The following is a 19075-nucleotide window of genomic DNA, read 5'->3' as shown; positions in this document are numbered from 1 at the left end:
TGTTAAACAGTCCAGTGACGGAATGATATTTGTGTGACACCTGATAGCGTTCATGGGTGTTACACTACAATAGTACCGGCGGAAGTGAGTAGAACGAGCGCGCGGCCTGTTTCGCATAGGCGAAAATGTCGAGCGGGGTGGGAAGTAAGTGTAATTTATTTCATAAATAGATTAACATTACAGTCTGAAACCAAAACCACTTTGTAAATTGAATTCTGAAGTATTTGATCATACGTGAGAAGAGCATCTAAAGCTCTTAATAACGCCGGGGTGAGCAATATAGTGGTTGCGCTAGTTGGCTTCATGAAAACAAAGACGATATATGTTTACATTTTCAACACACACTTCTCTCTATTTTTGAACAAAATGTACTATTTTACGTGCTCTATATGTAATAATAAATGGCTCGTGTCGTTTTAAATAAGTCACTAAGGTCACACTACATTATTTTTTATTGTAAATAAAAATTTCCCCTTCACTTTTGTTATAAATTGAACTACAGCTAAATGAAACTCATCATTTGAACCCCTAACTGTCCCTGTAGAACACAAGATGCTGTCGCTGGGTCCGACGGAACCCTGGTCTATTCGGGAGAAACTCTGTCTCGCCTCCTCAGTGATGAGAAGCGGAGATCAGAACTGGTAAGAATAAATAATTAACACACAGGATCATAGAACTGTAGAATTAAAGCGTCTTAAATAATGCAGAGCTTTATCCTGTAGCAGTGTTTGTATTGCGGCTGATCACCCTTAATCAAACGTGGGGCTTTGAGTTTTAGAAATGATTATATGACAGTTTTGTTCATTGTTATGATTAGGCCATGTAATAGAATAGATTGGAGGATGCGGGCATCGATCCCGCTACCTCTCGCATGCTAAGCGAGCGCTCTACCATCTGAGCTAATCCCCCGCTGAGGGACATGGGGGTGACAGCTGGCCTGACCGGGGCATCTGGGGAGGCACCCAAAATAATCTCATTTACTTTGTGTTATTTGTATTAAATTACACATTTATATATTTGTGAAATAGAATCACTTAAAATAAATTACTAATATTTTTCCTAATTTCAAATAATAAATTGTATATGATCATTTATAACTTAATTGATAATGTTTTAACAATATATATTAGTTTAACATAAGCAATGTAGCTTATTGCACATTTTAATATTAGGGAATCTCCTTTTTTATTATTTTGGGTTAAATAGTGTTTATTTTGCATTATGATTAGCTTATAAAATCTCAAACACATTTTCATTTTAAAGGGCTTTATTAATATGATTATTGCAATAGTTGTATTTCTAATAATAAAATGCCTATATATCATCATTTCTGATTGAATTGATAATGTTTTAATAATTAATAATTTTCTTAACTGCAATTTCTAATATGACTTTTTGTTAATAAAGAAGTAATCAGTGAACATTGCTTAACAGATCATTTGTAGTTTATGTGCTGAGAAATATGCATATATACACTACCGTTCAAAAGTTTGGGGTCAGTGAGAATTTTATTTTTATTTTTTGGAGGAAAGAAATCAATACTTTTATTTATCAAGGAATAATTAATTTGATCGAAAGTGACAGTAAAGACATTTAATGTTACAAAAGTCTTTTGAACTTCCTATTCATCAAAGAATCAAAAAAAAAAAAAAAACTGTACAACTGACAGACCAACAACTGTTTCAACATTGATAATAATAATAAATGTTTCTTGAGCATCAAATCCTCATATTATACTGATTTGTGAAGGATCATTTGACACTGAAGACACTGACACTGGTGATGCTGAAAATTCAGCTTTGATCACAGGAATAAATTACACTTTACTATATATTCACACAGAAAACAGCTGATTTACACTGGAATAATATTTAATACTATAACTGATTTTTGTTGTATTTTTAATCAAATAAGCGCAGCCATGGTTAGCAGAAGAGAATTCTTTTAAAAGTATTTAAAATCGTACCGACCCCAAACTTTTGAACGGTAGTGTATATATTAGTGCTGTCAAATAGATTAATCGTGACTAATCGCTTCTAACATAAGTTTTTGTTACATAATATATGTGTGTATATATTTTTCAATAAAATATTCTCAGATAAAATTAAATAAAAATGTTCCAAAGAGAATTGTGTGCTTGGGAAAAAAATGAAAAGAGTTCACATGGTCAATGTCATGGATTTGCCTATTTGATTATTGACCTGTACATAATGCAGAATGTTAAATATTTCATTTTCACTTCACATTCTGATGTTGTTTATGTTTTGTAAAATACTAAAATGTTGTGTAGATTTTAAATCTTAGTTTTTCAATGCGGTGTTACACTTTGTAACACATTTTTCCCTCGCGGGTCAAAATGACCCGACGTCCTAAAATTATACTTAATATTTTTTTCTCCAGAAAGCTTATTTTATTTTGATAATATTTTTCCTATTTTTTAATGCAGGTTTTTTTTGTTGAGATTTTATGTTATTTATTTATTTATTTACCTTTAAATTACTAGATTTGATCAATAAATAATAAATAGGCACATTCTTCACATTCTTTCAACTTAAATTCAAAATAACTCTCAATTTCATGCATAACCCTTTTAATTCAGCTCAAAATATCTTACTTTGTGGACCTCTTGTGGAAACAAAGTGATGCTTGATATGTGATGTCATGATATTTCATGACTTTAGCCACTAGATGGCCTTATAGCTCTATATGGAGCAAATGAGCTGTTCAACTGGGTACTAAAGTCATTTCTCTTCCGTGTGCATTCAGATACACATGTAACGTAGACTCACTGTATTCCGGACATCACGGTATTTCGGACACTTGACCGTTTCCCGCAAATTCTATAAATAAACACTTCACGGTCATTGCATCTATATATATCCGTGTCATCTTTGCCTCATCCTCTTTCGCTTCCGACCAACCCAGCTTATAGTTGTTAAAATGTATGCGTTATATATTAGAAATGACTCCTTCTACCTTTCCGAAACACAGTGAGTAGAAATTTTCAGCCGTCCGGAACACCGTGAGTCAACGTTACACATTATAAAATACTTTTTTGGTAAAGGTTTAGCATTTTTACTTTGAATTTTGAGCATTTTTAGATTTTTCTATGTGTACTGAAGCCTTCCTTACATCAAGTTGAAAGGATTTGTTATTTTTTTTTAAAGCTCCTCGAATCCATTCAAATTTGTGTATTCGTGGTTCAAGCGCGAAAAAAGTCCTAGGGTCTTGGACCGCTCTGATGAACACACACAAAAAAAAAAGTTTTGAGTTTCTGGCTCAAAATGACCCGAGCGAAGGATGAGGATAATGTTTTACTGTTGAATGTGTCCGATACACTGTTATATTTTTGTCAGGGTGTCTGTAAGCAGAGCCATCAAGCCCTTCTCAGAGTCTGGACGACCCCCTGACTGGTTCTCCCAGAAGGTAATTCATATTATTGATTATATCAGTATTAGTGATCTGCTGAATGAATTATGTTTTAACATGTCAATATGACCTCTGCAGCATTGTGCCTCCCAATATTCTGAGCTGCTGGAAACCACAGAGGCCCCAAAGTAAGTGATTCTCTCTCTCTTTCTCAAAACATGTGCGCTGAGCATCTTTATTCAATCTTGCCATTGTTCTTGCAAAACCCAAGAGTTAAAGTCCTCAAATCATCTGGTCTGTGTACACAATGAAAAAGAATGATCAGCAAAGAAGATGTACTTTATATTTGTGCATGGAAAGCAGTAAATACGTGGAGAATGATTTTATGACTTTTCACAGACTTTGTGTAATTAGACTTCACACTATTATGTTAGCCAGTATCATTAGCAACCAAAACCATCTAATTCACATCATTCACAAGTTCATTGGCAAGTTTGGCACGTGCTCTCCCTGCAGACGTAAGCGTGGTGAGAAAGGGGAGGTGGTTGAGACCATTGAGGACGTGATCGTCCGTAGATTGACAGCAGAAAGAATCGAGGAACTCAAGAGGCTGATCAAAGACACGCAGGAGAAGTACAGGTACGTCTCCACCTCCTTCTCCCTCTCACTGTCTATATCTGCCACTCACATGTGATAAATGTATTCTGTACCTTCAGGAAACTGAAGAAAGAGGTGGATTTAATCCAGGCAGGTCATATGGACACTAAACTGGAGGAGCTGTGGGCAGAGATAGAGCTGTAAGACAATTCTGCACTGTTTCCACATTTGTGCTGTCATCTCATCCTCTTTATGCTAAGAATTAGCCTTTCATTTTCTGAAATGTCTTCCAGTATGATCTAGTTTCAACCACTCTTGTTGAAATGTAATTTAATAAACAGATATCAGAGATGTTCAGAAATTATCAGAGCCCCATGATTGTTTAAAGATTATTTTTAGGAAATGAATGCACTATATTTCATTTCTACAATATTTTCCAATGCTATTTTGAGTTTTTCATGTAATTGAACAATATTCACCTCTAAATTATGCACCATTTATGTCTATATATTAAGATAAAAAAATTTATTAGGTTTATATATTATATATTTGTACATTTTTATATATTATACATACATATTTATTTATTTTTTTGGACATTGTCAATGGCTACTTTTTGTCAATGTTGATTTGAAGTTATGTTGGTTTAATGCTGTCAAATCGATTAATCGCAATTAATCGCATCTAATATTAACGATTTTGTTTATATAATATGTGTATAAATATTAATATATATATATACATACATACACGTTTACTCACACACATACTTTAGAACGTTAGATATTAATAGATTTGACAGCACATAGAGAAAGCATTTTGTTACCCATAATCTAATTCAAACATCAAAATTTAATACATATACATTGTGTGTGGGATCATGGGATTGTGTGTGTTCTCATGTTTGTCAGGAAAAAGAAGCAGGAAGAGGAGGAGGCGGAGCAGAAGAAGAGGGCAACTGAGGCGGCCTATCAGGGTGAGATTTACATCCACTCAGCACTTTTAAAAGTTAATGCCTTCACACAAAAAAGTTATTTTGAATTATATTAGTTTAGCAGTTCAACATATTGCTAATGTATTTTCAAATAATATTAGTTTAACATGTAGCTTATTGCAGATATATTACGTTTTTCATACTACGAAAGTTCCGTTTTTATTACTTTGGGTTATTGCTGCCTGTGAAATATTGTTTATTTTGCATAATTATTTTTATTTCTCTTTCTCTCCAGTTCGTCAGGCAGCTAAAAACACACCAAAGAGAGTCCCCAGCGTGACGGTACGTTCTCCACCCGGTGCTAGCTCTCCCAGCATGGAAGTCTCTCAGCCAGACACATCGCAGCCAATGACGGAGGAATCCTGTGCCGGTTCCATGGTGAGTTCCTGCTTCTTTTTTATTAACCTTTTAACTTGAATCTGACTTTAAGTGGTCAAAATCCTGCTTTATTTTTTTTGTGTGTCTAGACTCAAGGAGTGACCGTCTTCATGCCTGTGTCAGAGGTCACGGGTTCAGGGCCTAAAGAGTCAGGTTTGGGCGCTCTGGTGGACGACTCCCCACAGAAGAAACACCTCGCTCCGAAAGCCACACCCCCTCCCTCCCCGCTGCTGTCTGAACTGCTGAAGAAGGGCAGCCTCATCGCTGCCAGCTCTAGACTGGTGAGAGAGGGGCACTCAAAGTTTAAGCCTTTGGATTTAAGATTTAAGAGGCATGTCACAGCAAACAGGCTTGCTTCTTTCATGTCCCAGGCCCATTTTCTAGTTCTCAACCCTACTTTTATGTCTAATTCATATTGTCTTATAAATAAAGTCAAGAAAGATTCCATGGTAATCAACATACTCTAACGTTCACAAAGGAAAGGTTCCTCTTCAGTCCAACCAGCCTATTTATACTAACTAAACTGCAAACATTAACATTTAACAGCTTTACATTGAGTATTTGGCACATTGACAAGGGCATTGTTTTAGTACTCATTTCACATCCAATAATGTTAGCCAGTAAATGTATAAATAAAAATCTTTGGGGCCGTTCACACAGAGCATGAATTTGCATTCTGCTGTGCTGTTCCGCTTTTCTATTGCTTTTCTATGTTAACTATACATATTTAAAAATATATATACACATATCTATAACATGCACCAGACTGACTTCTTTGACCATTGCATCTTGCATCTTTTGCTGCATCTCACACATGAACAGCATGTGTTTTAGAATCCTGTGCAGTTAAAAGAAGTACAACTTTTAAAAACACATCTTAAAACGTTGCATTTTTCTACTGCATAGACTGCCAGGTTTTATTAAAAGGCCATCTTGCCAATGGTGAATTACCCTTTTAATACAGTGGAAACTGTCACAGTGTTATTTTAGTATTATTTATACACTATTGTAGTTTTTATTATTTTTAATGAGCTATTTTTGTTAATTTCAGTTTTAATTTTAGTTGTAGTTTAATGTTTAGTAATTCTGTTATGTGCGTTCATAATTTATATTATGCTTCTGTACAAATAATTACTACTTTTTTTTTTTCAGTTAGTTATTTTTGTGCTTCAACATAAGCTTATTTCAGTTATTTGCCTAGACAGCATTTCTAGTTTTTCATCTAATATTTGTATTTTATTTCAGCTTTATTTCAAATAACAAAAATGTTTTTAACAATTTGTTAACGTTTTTAATATTTTCATATTAACTAATCTATGAAACCTTGACTCACATTAAAAGTGGGGAATGTGCCTGTAGATTTTGTGAATGGTTTGTCATATTGTTCTGTGTGTGGGTTTGTCGGGCAGGTGGTTGAAGGCGATGTGGCCACAGGTTTGAGTAATGGATCTCATGTCGAGCTTCACACCTCTGCAACCGCTCTGCCTATGAATCAAGACATCACAGCAGGTACACACGAAAACACACTTCTATCTGCTTGCTTTAAATGTCCCTCTTCAACGTTTAACATTTTCTGTGTCAGTGAACAAACTGAATTTTAAGTTATTTTGACTGCGTCCTGTATGCAACTTTTAGATTTCACGCCTGTTGTATTGCATTATTACTGTGTAGTTTGAGTATTGTGAAAGTAGCTTTGGCTTTAGTGTGCGTGTTTGTAGCGCTATATGTGTGTGTGTCTCTGTGTCAGATGCTCCTACATTATCTCGTCTGCTGGAGAGCTCCACCCCAGCGCAGAAACCTGTCAGTGCTGATCCCCCTAAGTCCCCCAAAGTGGTCCCGCCAACCCCGGGCCACCTCTCTGTGCCTAAAACAGGTCTCTGATCTCTCTGATTTCCTCTCTTCCTCTGTAGGACAGTCAGTCTTTTTTTGCTCAGCCAATATGTTTCCTGTTTGTGTCATGTGATGTGTAGTTCATCCTATCATCCTCATCCAATCACAATTCACTCAGACAGTGCTGGACTTCTCTTATTATATTCTAGAATAACAGGAAATACTGCAGATTTGTTCTAGAACGACAGGTCTAATATAGAACGTCAGAAGTATTTTTATAAAGAAGACTTTTATACATTTATTTTTGAATTCCAGGTGTACCCTAAAAAGTGAAATATTATTACAATTAAAACTAGGGATGCACCGAATCCAGATTTGTGGGGTTCGGCCGAATACCGAATCCACTGGTTAAGATTCTGCCGAATCCGAAACCGAATACCGAATCCTACTCTCATCCTCAGTCCATTAACACAGTAAACACATTAATGAAGTAAACAAAGTGGATTTTTCATTTTATTTTATTACTGTAAATAATAAACACTACTTTTACTTTTATAACTGTAAAAAAAAAAAAAAGAATAAGCAACATTATGCATTTTAACAGCGGCGATGTTGTGTAGCCTATTTAGAGTCCTTGCCACCATGAGACAAATCGGCATTGCAAATTGAACATGTAGCTCGACTTGAATTGCCTTCTTTCACTGAAAGTACTGCCAAACAACACTTTTTCTGCTCACGAGTTCCATTTTCACTTTCTCACACCCTACTGCATTCGAACGGTCCACCTTCTGTAACGAGTGGAAATAAGGTGTGGCCCCTTTAAGAACTGCGCGCCGTATGTGCCATGCGCCTCGAACACATGCCCATGTATGCGGGTTATTTCTGTTTGATGCTCATTTTTACCTTATTTTGTTAAGTAACGCTGTGGACGGTAGAACGTGTGACAGACAGTTACACAAGTTCGATTGTGGAATAAAGTGCGAGTTGTGAGATGCCAATCGCCTCCGTGAGTCTGTCTGGCCTCTGCAATAACTTTAGCTGTGAGCTATCCCTATTTTTCTTCCTGACACAACGCGTTACACTACTACAGGCTTGTTCGACTTGAACCGGCGCTGCACAGACAGATGAGTTTATGACATCAAAGTCCCGCGAGAGCAATTCAAAAGCATAAGGAGCCGTCTGCTCTCTATTCGTTCACGCCGTACTTTGATGTCATTCACTGATCGGTGACTTCGACGTAGCGCGCGTAGTGCAAGCCTAGGGTTCGGTTCGGTGGAAAAAAATTCTGAGGTTCGGCAGAAACCGAACCCCGTTAAAAATCCCAATATTCGGCCGAATCCGAATCCTGGATTCGGTGCATCCCTAATTAAAACAACTTTTTTTCAATTATTTAATACATTATAAAATATAATTTATTCTTGTGATGCAAAGCTGTTTTTTTTTTTTTTGCATCATTACTTCAGTCTTAAGTGATATATTACTCTTTAGAAATTTCTTATAATTATCAATGTTGAAAACAGTAGTGCTGCTTAATAATTTTGTGGAAACCAAACCACGATGCATTCTGTGATGAATAAAAAATTCAAGAGAACAGCATTTATTTGAAATAGAAATGTTTTGTAATGTTATAAATGGCTTTACTGTCACTTTTGATCCATTTAATATGTCTTTGCCGAATAAAAGTATACTTTTTTTTATTTTATTTTTTTTCCGAAGGCCAAATTCAGCATTTAAAAACATTGATGTGGTTTTTCTTCTTAAAAAGAATAATTACTTCTTCTTCAGAGCACTCCATAAAAGAGATGAACCATAGTAAGAGTGAGTGTGTTTGTTGGCACGTGTAGGAGCCGCAGCTGTCGCTGAAGGTTCTGGAGCAGAGGCGGTAATGGCAGGTTCGTCCACGCCAGCGGAGGTGGAGGGGAAAGAGACAGAGCTGGTGGAGGAGGACACAGTGGTGTCAGTGTCATACATGGCCCACGAACTGGACCTGGAGACTGTTGGAGACATCATTGCAATCATAGAGGAGAAGGTATGCACACACAAATACATATACAACCACCTGTGTACGGTTGTGATGATGTGATTGGTTGCTACTTCATGTGGTTTTAATGCAAATCCCCTGTCCTTATTAACTGCTATAAATGGTTGTAATAAACAAGCTGACAATTTCCAAAAAAAAGAAAGAAAGAAAGTTTATAGTAATATAATTGAGACCATTCCAGTATTTTGAGTAAATTATTAAATGGTTAGTTCACCCAAAAAGGAACATTCTGTCAGTAATTACTCACCCACATGTCGTTCCAAACCCGTAAGACATTCGTTCATCTTCGGAACACAAAAAAAGATCTTTTTAATGAAATCTGAGAGCTTTCTGTCCCTCCATTGACAGTCTACGCAACTACCTCTTTCAAGCCCCAGAAAGCGAGTAAAGACATTTTAAAGTAATCCATGGGACTCCAGTGGTTTAATCTCAATTTTATGAAGCGACGCAAGTGCTTTGTTTCAGCAAAAAAACATAATTTACCTCCTTTATTTACTAAATATTATTCTCTAACAAGGTCAAGGTTTCTCTGGTTTTCCCAGAGAAAACAAACCATCTCCTTTATGGTTAACTGCAAATGCAGAACGTGTATAAACAAAATGTGACTTCTAATTCTTATAATGTTTAATTAAAAACAGTAAATGTGTGTAAAAGTGTAAGTGTATTGAGTAACACAACAGAAACAATGCAAAAGTCACATGAAGGTTGGGAATGTTACGTTTATTATTTAAACTTATAAATGTAACAAATTACAAGAGCTCTCCAACTCACCAAGTGCTTTCAGTGCTAAACATTTTTCATAAACTCTTCAAATAGAGAATAGTTGAAAAGCTCTTTCTTTCTATTGCCAAATCTGAGACAAAGTTATCAAATCGCTCTGTCTCAGGTGGACGACCCTGTGGAGGCTCTGGACGCAGCTGCAGTGGAGGCGGCTCTCTCCCTCTGTGAGGATCCAGCGGTCGGGGGACACCCCCTCACCAGCCCCTGGGAGTCACAGTCTTTTAAGGCAGATGAACCAGAGCCCATTGTCCAGCAGAGCACCGCCCCAGCGGTCACACAGAGCGCCCCTGACCCTGCCGATGTGCAGGGAGAAATGGAGGTTCTGGTAGAGGAGGCTACAGAGACCGAAGCGGTCGACGGAGTGACAGGGGAAGCCGTGACGCCCGTCGCCCCTGACGCAGGGCAGAGCCAGGACTCCGAAGTTAAGATAGAGAGGGAAGGAGAGGGAGAAGGAGGGATGGAGGAAATGCAGCAGGAGATCAGATCCCCAAGTCCAGCTGTGAAGTGTGAGGTGGAGGACTGGGTTCAGCCAGAGACAGTGACGCCCTGTCTGGACTCAGAGGACAGCTCAGCCTCGGCGAAAGACACAAAGGTATCAGCAAAGCAGCAGTTCCGTTTCGAAAGTTTGGGATCAGTAAGATTATTTTTATACATATATATATATATATATATATATATATATATATATATATATATATATATATATACTTTTATTCAGGAAGGATGCTTAAATTGTTTTGTTTTTTTGTTGAACACAAAATGAGAAAATAGTTCATGCTCATCAAGTCTTAAATTCAGTTTGATCAAATTTAAGGCTATTAAAAGTCTTAAATATCTTAAATTGTAGAAGAAAAGTCTTAATTATCATTTCAAGAGGTCTTAAATTTGGTGACAGAAAAACAAGAATGACCTCAAAAATGACAAAACATGCATCCTATTTCAAGTCTTATGAAGTCATTTGATAGTTTTATGTGAGTAAAAGACCAAAATGTAAGTTATTATTCACTGATAATTGTACCTTTGGTTGCAACTCACAAATATTTTACGCAATTGAATTTGTGGCCCATTCAAATATGGTATTCAAATAAATTTTGAAGTCAAACCTGGTTGAAAACGATGCAGTAATGAGATAAATAGGCCATTTCGCAAAAAAAATCTCCTGTTATCAGTAAAAGAAAGCGAGTTAAAGAATTAGGGTGAGGAAATAATGACAGATTTTTAATTTTTGAGAGAACTACTCCTTTAAAACAGCAAATCCCAAACTTTGTCACTCATACCCTTTTTGTTGTAATTTAACAACACCTTTGCATGTTCATGGTTCTCATGTCAGTTAATGGTGGTAACATAACATGCAGATAAACAAATCATCTATTTCATCTTCTTTTATTATTTATTTTAATAATGTTTTTTTTAAACCTCATCAACTCTTGAAACTGCTTTGAAAGAAAACAGTGAAACACTGTACTAATAGTTTATTACGTCTACGGTTTATTTTTCTCTTTCACGTGATGTAGGAGGTTAAAGAAGAGGATGGAGGTAGTGATGTGGATGAAGGGATGGAGATGAAAGAGTGTGGCGATGTGGACGGAGAGGGTGCGTATCTCTCGGAGGTTGATCCTCCTGCCAGTGAGAGTGAGGATGGATACGGCAGTCACTCCCAGCGCTACACTACTGCAGACTCCACTGCCAGCAGCCCTGCCTCATCACAGTTGTGAGTGTCTGAGTGCATGTTTGGGTGTTAGCATACACTACTTTCTTTTTTATCCTTCACCTGCCTTTAACAATTTTCTCTCTCACACTCTCTCTCTCAGCTCAATGTGTAGTGAAGATCAAGAGGCCTTGCAGGCTCAGAAGATCTGGAAGAAAGCCATCATGCTGGTGTGGCGGGCAGCAGCCAATCACAGGTGAGCTTGGAATTCTTACTTAACACAGTTGCTGTTTTATGATAACTAACGACCTTTAGATAGAAATGTGTTTGTGTAGTATGTGTGTATCATTTATCGTTTTGTGTTTTAGGTATGCAAGTGTGTTTCTGCAGCCTGTGTCTGATGACATCGCCCCTGGTTATCACAGCATTGTACACAGGTACCAAGCTTAGACTGCTTTAAATATAAGAATCTCTCATTCTTTTGAGTATGTAGGGCCTATGAAAACTTGAAAGGAATTCCGAAATCCAGTCATAACACCGAATGTCACAGAATGTGGCACAATTTGGAGGAATTAAGCAAAATTAATATCTGTACAATTAATTAAATTGTGACATGGATGAGTGTCTGTGAAAATTAATAATACATTTGTATGAAATCATAAATCCTGAAAAAAACTGAATTAACAGAATTTCTGAAAAAAAATTCAAACATTTCATAGAGCCCTGTTTTTGTAAAAATTTTAATTATTCAATTGTTAACATTTTATGAATTCAATTGATTAGACATGCTTTTGATTATTTGAATTTAATTAAACCATTAAAACAAAATCCAGAAAAATATTAATGGAAAACACGGAAAATGAGAAAAATTAAAAATTTCATAATGGAATCCTCCAAAAATTCCAAAAATGTTTTATAGAATCCAGAATTATTTAAAATAAATAATAATAAATTATAAAATTATGATTTCAATTGATTAGACATGCTTTTTGATTATTTAAATTTAATTATACTATTAAAACAAAATAAAATGGAAAAATTAAAAACATAATTGAGGAAACTTTTTATAAAATGGATTTCACAATAGAATCCAGCAAAAATTTAAATGGAAAAAAAGTTGAATCCAGTAAAAATTAAATATAAAATTTGAGAACTTTTTTGGAAAAAAATAAAATGCATTTCATAGGGCCCTAAGTAAGGAGTTTTTCTATTGGCTAATAAGGTTTCTGTCTTTCCTGATTTCTCCGCCTCCTCAGACCAATGGACCTGTCAGCCATCAAGAAGAACATTGAGTCTGGGCAGATCCGTACAACAGCAGAGTTCCAGCGTGACATCATGCTGATGTTCCAGAACGCAGTGATGTATAACAGCTCGGATCATGACGTCTACCACATGGCCCTGGAGATGCAGAGGGATGTTCTGGAACAGATACAGCAGTTCTTGGCTACTCAGCTGATCATGCAAACATCAGAATCAGGCATCAGCACCAAGAGCCTGCGTGGAAGGGAAGCCAACCGCAAACAAGACCCCAATGAGAAGGTTAGAGACACACATGGATAGTCACACACACACACACACACACACACACACACACACACACACACACACACACACACACACACACACACACACACACACACACACACACACACACACAAAAACATGAGTGGAAACAAGACTCTGTGGAGAAGGTTGGAGGAATAACAACACAAACACACAGTGAGCACTATAAGGAGACTCATCAATCACACTATGCTTTCAGCGCTAATTATTTGGCCAGTGACATTTAATAGTTTTTCAATGGCTTAACAAACTTATATTGATGTATTTCCTATTTAGTTTGTTGTTGGTGCATTGGAACATAAAAGGAAAAAGGCCCGTGTCAGTATAGCTGGTCATTTCCTGATAAAAAAAATTCGAGCAGATCATTCAGTGAGACAAAAGAGAGCTCAAAGAAGCAGGAAGACGGTTATTTTAGTATTATTTATATACTATATTGTTTTTTTTATTTTGAAATTTTCCGTTTTTATTTCATAAATATCTAATCTTCAATTCTTGAAAGTTATTTTTAATAATTTTAGTTTTAGTCAACAATAACACTAGACTGTTGAGAGAAAACCATGTGCAGTTATGAAGAAAAATTGTATCTCTACTAGAACAAATCAAGATCCAAGACTGGGATTTTTTTTAGAGAGCAAGGCTAGAAGCTTCAAACGCCTCAAGGACAGGGCATCAAAGTACATCAAAGAGTCTGTGGACATCTGAAGTGAAGTGTTGTGGACAGTGAAATGGTTTAGGAAAAGCGAGAGTCAAAGAAAGGAAAGTGAAAATCAGCTTCCTGTGCACCACAGCATGGAGCTTTATCTGTGAGGATGATGATGCTGTGGGGTTGGCTCTTATTTCTGTATCTGGTGAAGCAGCATGAATTCAAGTGTGTCCTGAAAACATCATTTTTTACTTGGATAAAACCTTTTGCCTCCAACTATCAGTTGACAATGCCACCAAACAGACAGTTCCTGCAACTTGACCTGATTTCAGTCCAGCTGAGAAAGAATGAGAAAGCACAAACTGAAGCATCATCAGGAAATATAACTCATGATGTCTTTAGGCTGCAGACTTAATGGCCGTCGGTACACTCAAAATGGATTTGCGGCCAAGAACTGCATATGACGATGTTGTAATACTCACAGTTAATCTGCACAAATTGATTTTCTGGCTCTTAATGGGATGGCTGCGCTCAAATTGTCGTTTCAGCACTTTGTCCCTGAGCTAAGTTTTATTAAAAATCCAAAAATGCTGAAATGCAGGAAAAAGTGTCACTGCCCAAATACTTTCTGTATAAACTTGAAATATGGTGAATCTCACAAAACCCGGCAAACACTTGTTTGGGTTATATTTTACCCCAAAAAGAGAAGAATTCAATTAGAACCAGATTTTTAATTGTCATGAAAATGTCTCAGACTTTTTTTTTTTAGTCCCTTTGTCAAATATAATATACAGTGCATTCGGAAAATGCATGTTAAATGCTTTACATTTCCACATAATGACAACATAATAACCAGATCTGTGATAAGAAAAAACTGAAATGTGAAAAAAAGGAGTCTGAATACTTTCTGAATGCACTGCACCGTTGATTTTGGGCTAAAATTTGGCCGGATATGTTTTCGTGAGATTGATTCAGAAGCAATTTGGTTTCCACACACTCCACATAGATGAAACGCTTTCTTATAAGACCCAAACAACAGATTTTTTTTGTCCCTTACCCTCACTCACACACACACACAAGTGAACTGCTGAAGTCCCTGACAGTAAGGTTAGCGTTACTTGCACTAACACACAGTCTCGTATGTAGACCCTGAGTCCTGCACACAAAGACCCTCATTTAGAGCCAGAACCACCTGCCAGAAGGAAAAGGAACAACTCCAAACAAGACACTAATGAGAAGGTCAGTGATGTACACACACAAACACACACTCACAGGTGAGAATCAAGGGCAATGACTACTGCACTACTAACACAAATACTCTTGAGTCGGTGCCGCATGCATCCGAGGTTCTCTTCCAGGTTTCCACACGGCACTGGATTTGTGGCTCTTGTTGTTCTATAAACGACTGAATCTATGGTTCTATCTATCTATCCGTCTGCCTGTCTGCTGTCTGTATATACACTACCGGTCAAAAGTTTGGAATAATTCAAATTTGTAAAAACGTTTTTGAAAGAATAAGGCTGTATTTTTTTTTTTTTTTTTCAAAAATACAGTAAAACTGTAATCTCATTACTATTTAAAATAACTGTTTTCTATTGTTATATATTTTAAAATGTAATTTATTCCTGTGATGCAAAGCTGAATTTTCAGCATCATTACTCCAGTCTTCAGTGTCACATGATCCTTCAGCAATCAGTCTAATATGATGATTTGCTGCTCAAGAAACATTTCTTGTTATTATCAATGTTGAAAACTGTTGTGCCGCTTAATATTTTTGTTTGGATTATTTGATGAATATAAAGTTCATTTATTTGGAGTAGAAATATTTTGTAACATTGTTATAAATGTCTTTACTTTTGCTGAATGCGTGTTAATTTATTTAGAAAAATCTTACTGACCCCAAACTTTGGAACGATAGTGTATATCATCTTGTGTGATTATTGTGAGAGCTTATATTGTAAATACAACTTGATTATTGTAAACAATTTATTTGTATATGTGGTGTAAGGGTTGGGTTAAACAGCCTTTTGGTGTCATCTGTTGTTGAATCTGTGTGCCATTTTTATTTTTTTAACACACCAGACCAAAGTTAAGTGAAAGTTTTTTGTTTGTTTTTGTTTTTTTGCATGGTTTGTTCAGTGATGCTTTCACACCGAGCTGTGTGATCAAGATCATTCAAATGACTGGACACTCATTTCATCACCATCTTTTTGAGTTTATGTTGGAGTGCTGCGGTCGTCATGGAAACAGTTACAACACACTCTCACTTACATGAACACCTCATGTCTTCATCCGGCTAACACACACATGGACACAACTCTGTTACTCATCAACCCCACAGATCCTCCCTTTAGTATCTCCAGTTTTAGATTCTCCTTTTTCCATCTTTATTTCATGTAATCCTCCTTTTCTTTCTCATCTGTGTGTTGCCTGTATGTAAAGAAGCTTTCCCGGGTGACCAGATGACCACGATAGAAAACTGCTCCATTTTTCAACGCGTTTTATATGCGAGAGACTCCAGATTCGTGGATTCGGTTTTGTTTACCTGAATTCATCATAAGATGTTTTTAATGTAAACGATTTGTCAGATTCCCAAAAGCGAGTCTGCTAAATCACCTTTATTTATAAAGCACTTTATGCAATACAGATCGTTTCAAAGCAGCTTCACAGTAATCAACAGAAAAAAAGATCAATGATGCAAACTTCATCAAAAATGAGACTCATTCAAATTCTGCTGTAAAGCAGAAATTATTCAGTTCAATGTTGATTCAATTCAGTTCAGTAAGTGGCATCGATGTTGCAAAATTAAGTAAGTATGAACCAAATCGTCTGTAAAAAAGAAAACTGAATAAATAAAAATGAATAATTAATATCATGAGTAGGTTTGTTGTTATAAGCGATTAGATCAAAAATGTCAGAACAATCAATTGAGAGCATCTATTTCTACTTAAAACTGCAGTCAATCATTTTGCACATGCATGACAGATGTGTTCAACTTATCTCTTCATATTGTGAAAGGAAAGCAACAGATTTCCCATACACTTGTCATTTAAGGCTAGATTGAGTCACTAGTATCAGCATAAGCATGTTTATTTATCACAATCAAACTAAGATTAAAAGTCAAGTCACCTTTATTTATATAGTGCTTTATATAATACGGATTAGTTTCAAACGAACAAACACAGTGTGATTATATATCATTTTGTGAATTGGTATGTTTTGTCAGAGCACGAAGAAATAACAAGCCGAGTATCATCAGCGTATCAGTCAAAACTAATGCCATGCTTCCTAATGATATCTCCCAAGGGTAGCATGTATAGGAGGAAAAGCAACGGTCCTAGTACTGAGCCTTGCGGTTCTCCATACTGAACTTGTGATCAAAATGACACCTCTTTCTTTACTGCTAAAACTAATTGTTGGGTCAAATGACATCCTGAATAGAATTCCCTCTAGATACGGGACTCGTAAAACGTCTGGTCATTCTGGTCCCTTTTCACGTCTCTGATGTTTTCCGTCTCATGATCAGGGTTTTAGATTAGTATACCTGCTGTATGCTCCCATAACACCTGCTTTTGCTCTGTTGTACATGTCTGTCTGTCTCTCTGTCTGTTTCTACGGTAGGTTTTAATTAGTGAACTCTCTTTTTCTCACTGTGCTGTTTGTCCTTCTACAGGACAGCCTCTCCATGGCCTCTCCTGCTTTCCTTCTCTCTCTCTTTGTAAGTATCCAGGCCGAAGATCACAAGATATTCCCCGTCCCCTCTAACCAAACACAAACACACACACATTTTCATACTCTGACACTGTTCTCTGATTGGTTAGATCTGATCCCTCGCTTCATGATTGTTGAGCAGCATTGTTAACTCGTCCAGGTTTGTATGCTGAAAAGGGTTGTGAGCCGATATATTCAGCCGAATAATCCATTAAAAATGAGTATTGTCATTATTCATTCACCCTAATGTTGGTTCCAATTCAGCTGTGACATCACAGGAATAAATTACATTTATAAATATATTACAATTAAAAACAGCTATTTGAATGTGTTATAATATTTTGAAACATTTCGGTTTTTACTGTATCTTTGATCAAATAATTGCAGCCTTGGTAAGCATTAAAAAAGATGGTAGACAGAACGGTTGTGTGTGCGTGCGTTTGCGTGTGTGTGTGCCGATTTGGAATGACGTGAGGATGAATAAATAAATAATGCTCATTTTTTTCATTTTGGGTGAACTTTTCCTTCAAATGTTTTAGATTGCTTTTTCCTGTTTTATTTCTCCTCAAGAAACTTTTAAAGACACTTCAACTCTTCAGTGAGCAACTCACTTTTACTATTAACACATTCACTATTTCTTTACTATGAACAACAATTTTTATGCTGTTTTACTGTTGTGTAGCTGTTCTGTTGTTTCGGCTTGTAGTCTGCAATTTCCTAACTATGTGTTGCAGCACTTCTGAAGTCACTGTCTCTTAAAGATGAAGCTCTTATGTTCTAGTAACACACACACACACACACACACACACAGACACGCTTCCAGTTCTCAGGTAACAGCTAGTTAGTTTGGCTCTGATGGTCTGGTGTGTTAGGGCAGTGGATGACAGGCATTGGCTCACATCTTTCCTGCTTCTCTACTCTTCCAGGACGGAGGCACTAGAGGTCGCCGCAGTGCCATTGAGGCCGACATGAAGATGAAAAAGTGAACTGAGAGGTTTCACTGCAACTGTCACGGAAGTTCAATAGGCTTTATTTCCCTGTTTCTTTAAGAAGTTCTGGCTAAGTTTAGTTACTCAATGCCTGGGTGGTTTGATTCAGCAGTTCAACACAGTCTAATTACAGCTGAACATAAAGGACGCGAAAAGAAGAGACTTTAAGGGCTCGTCCCCCTTGTGTTACTACTGGGTGAATGTCACAAAGGATTGTATGGGTCATATTTCACCCCAAAATCCAAATAAGACATATTACGCTTCGAGTTTCACCTTCAGTCCTAGACCTGAAAAACTGGTTCAGTGTGCTCTGATGGTAGACTCACGGGACAGGTCAAACTGACCATGTTTATTTGAAGTTAGGAGTTGGTTTAAAGTTTTTGACGTCACAAAAAGTTATCCATCATCACTGGTCTCTTAAAAAAGTTGAATGTACCACCATCGTGACCACTAGATGGTTAGAAAACAGAATGTCGAAACTTTACAAGCCATTGTTCAAGACAAAGATTGCTATCGCCTTATCACTTTGGGA

General features: G+C 36.7%; 1 protein-coding gene and 1 non-coding gene across 6 annotated transcripts; one reads left to right on the top strand and one right to left on the bottom strand.

The window, feature by feature from the left end:
* Positions 1–67: 67 nt before the first annotated feature.
* On the top strand, positions 68–18712 carry brd8b (bromodomain containing 8b). 5 transcript variants are annotated; one of them, XM_056250202.1, is made up of 20 exons: positions 68–144; positions 545–641; positions 3357–3426; positions 3508–3557; positions 3886–4008; positions 4086–4166; positions 4878–4942; positions 5196–5338; positions 5428–5619; positions 6748–6847; positions 7086–7211; positions 9013–9197; positions 10096–10581; positions 11504–11700; positions 11801–11893; positions 12006–12074; positions 12894–13176; positions 14990–15082; positions 17517–17561; positions 18481–18712. In XM_056250202.1, the coding sequence occupies exons 1-20, from the start codon at positions 126–128 to the stop codon at positions 18538–18540; spliced, it is 2577 nt and encodes an 858-aa protein (XP_056106177.1). In that variant the 5' UTR covers positions 68–125; the 3' UTR covers positions 18541–18712. The 5 variants fall into 5 exon arrangements, with proteins under 5 accessions (XP_056106177.1, XP_056106180.1, XP_056106179.1 ...); XM_056250205.1 differs by lacking the exon at positions 7086–7211; XM_056250204.1 differs by lacking the exon at positions 14990–15082.
* trnaa-agc (transfer RNA alanine (anticodon AGC)) lies at positions 837–909 on the bottom strand. The gene has a single exon. It is a non-coding gene; the product is annotated as a tRNA-Ala (tRNA).
* Positions 18713–19075: the final 363 nt, after the last annotated feature.

Source organism: Rhinichthys klamathensis, unplaced genomic scaffold, assembly GCF_029890125.1.
Source record: "Rhinichthys klamathensis goyatoka isolate OS25496 unplaced genomic scaffold, OSU_Roscu_1.1 h1tg000068l_1, whole genome shotgun sequence".
NCBI lineage: Eukaryota > Metazoa > Chordata > Actinopteri > Cypriniformes > Leuciscidae > Rhinichthys > Rhinichthys klamathensis.
The sequence above is the reverse complement of the archived record's forward strand: the minus strand, read 5'-3'. Positions and strand labels throughout refer to the sequence as shown.

Coding starts and splice junctions, on each gene's coding strand:
- brd8b (XM_056250202.1), top strand. Junction 3,427..3,507: donor CTGACTGGTTCTCCCAGAAG/GTAATTCATATT, acceptor TGACCTCTGCAG/CATTGTGCCTCCCAATATTC. Junction 6,848..7,085: donor GAATCAAGACATCACAGCAG/GTACACACGAAA, acceptor TCTCTGTGTCAG/ATGCTCCTACATTATCTCGT.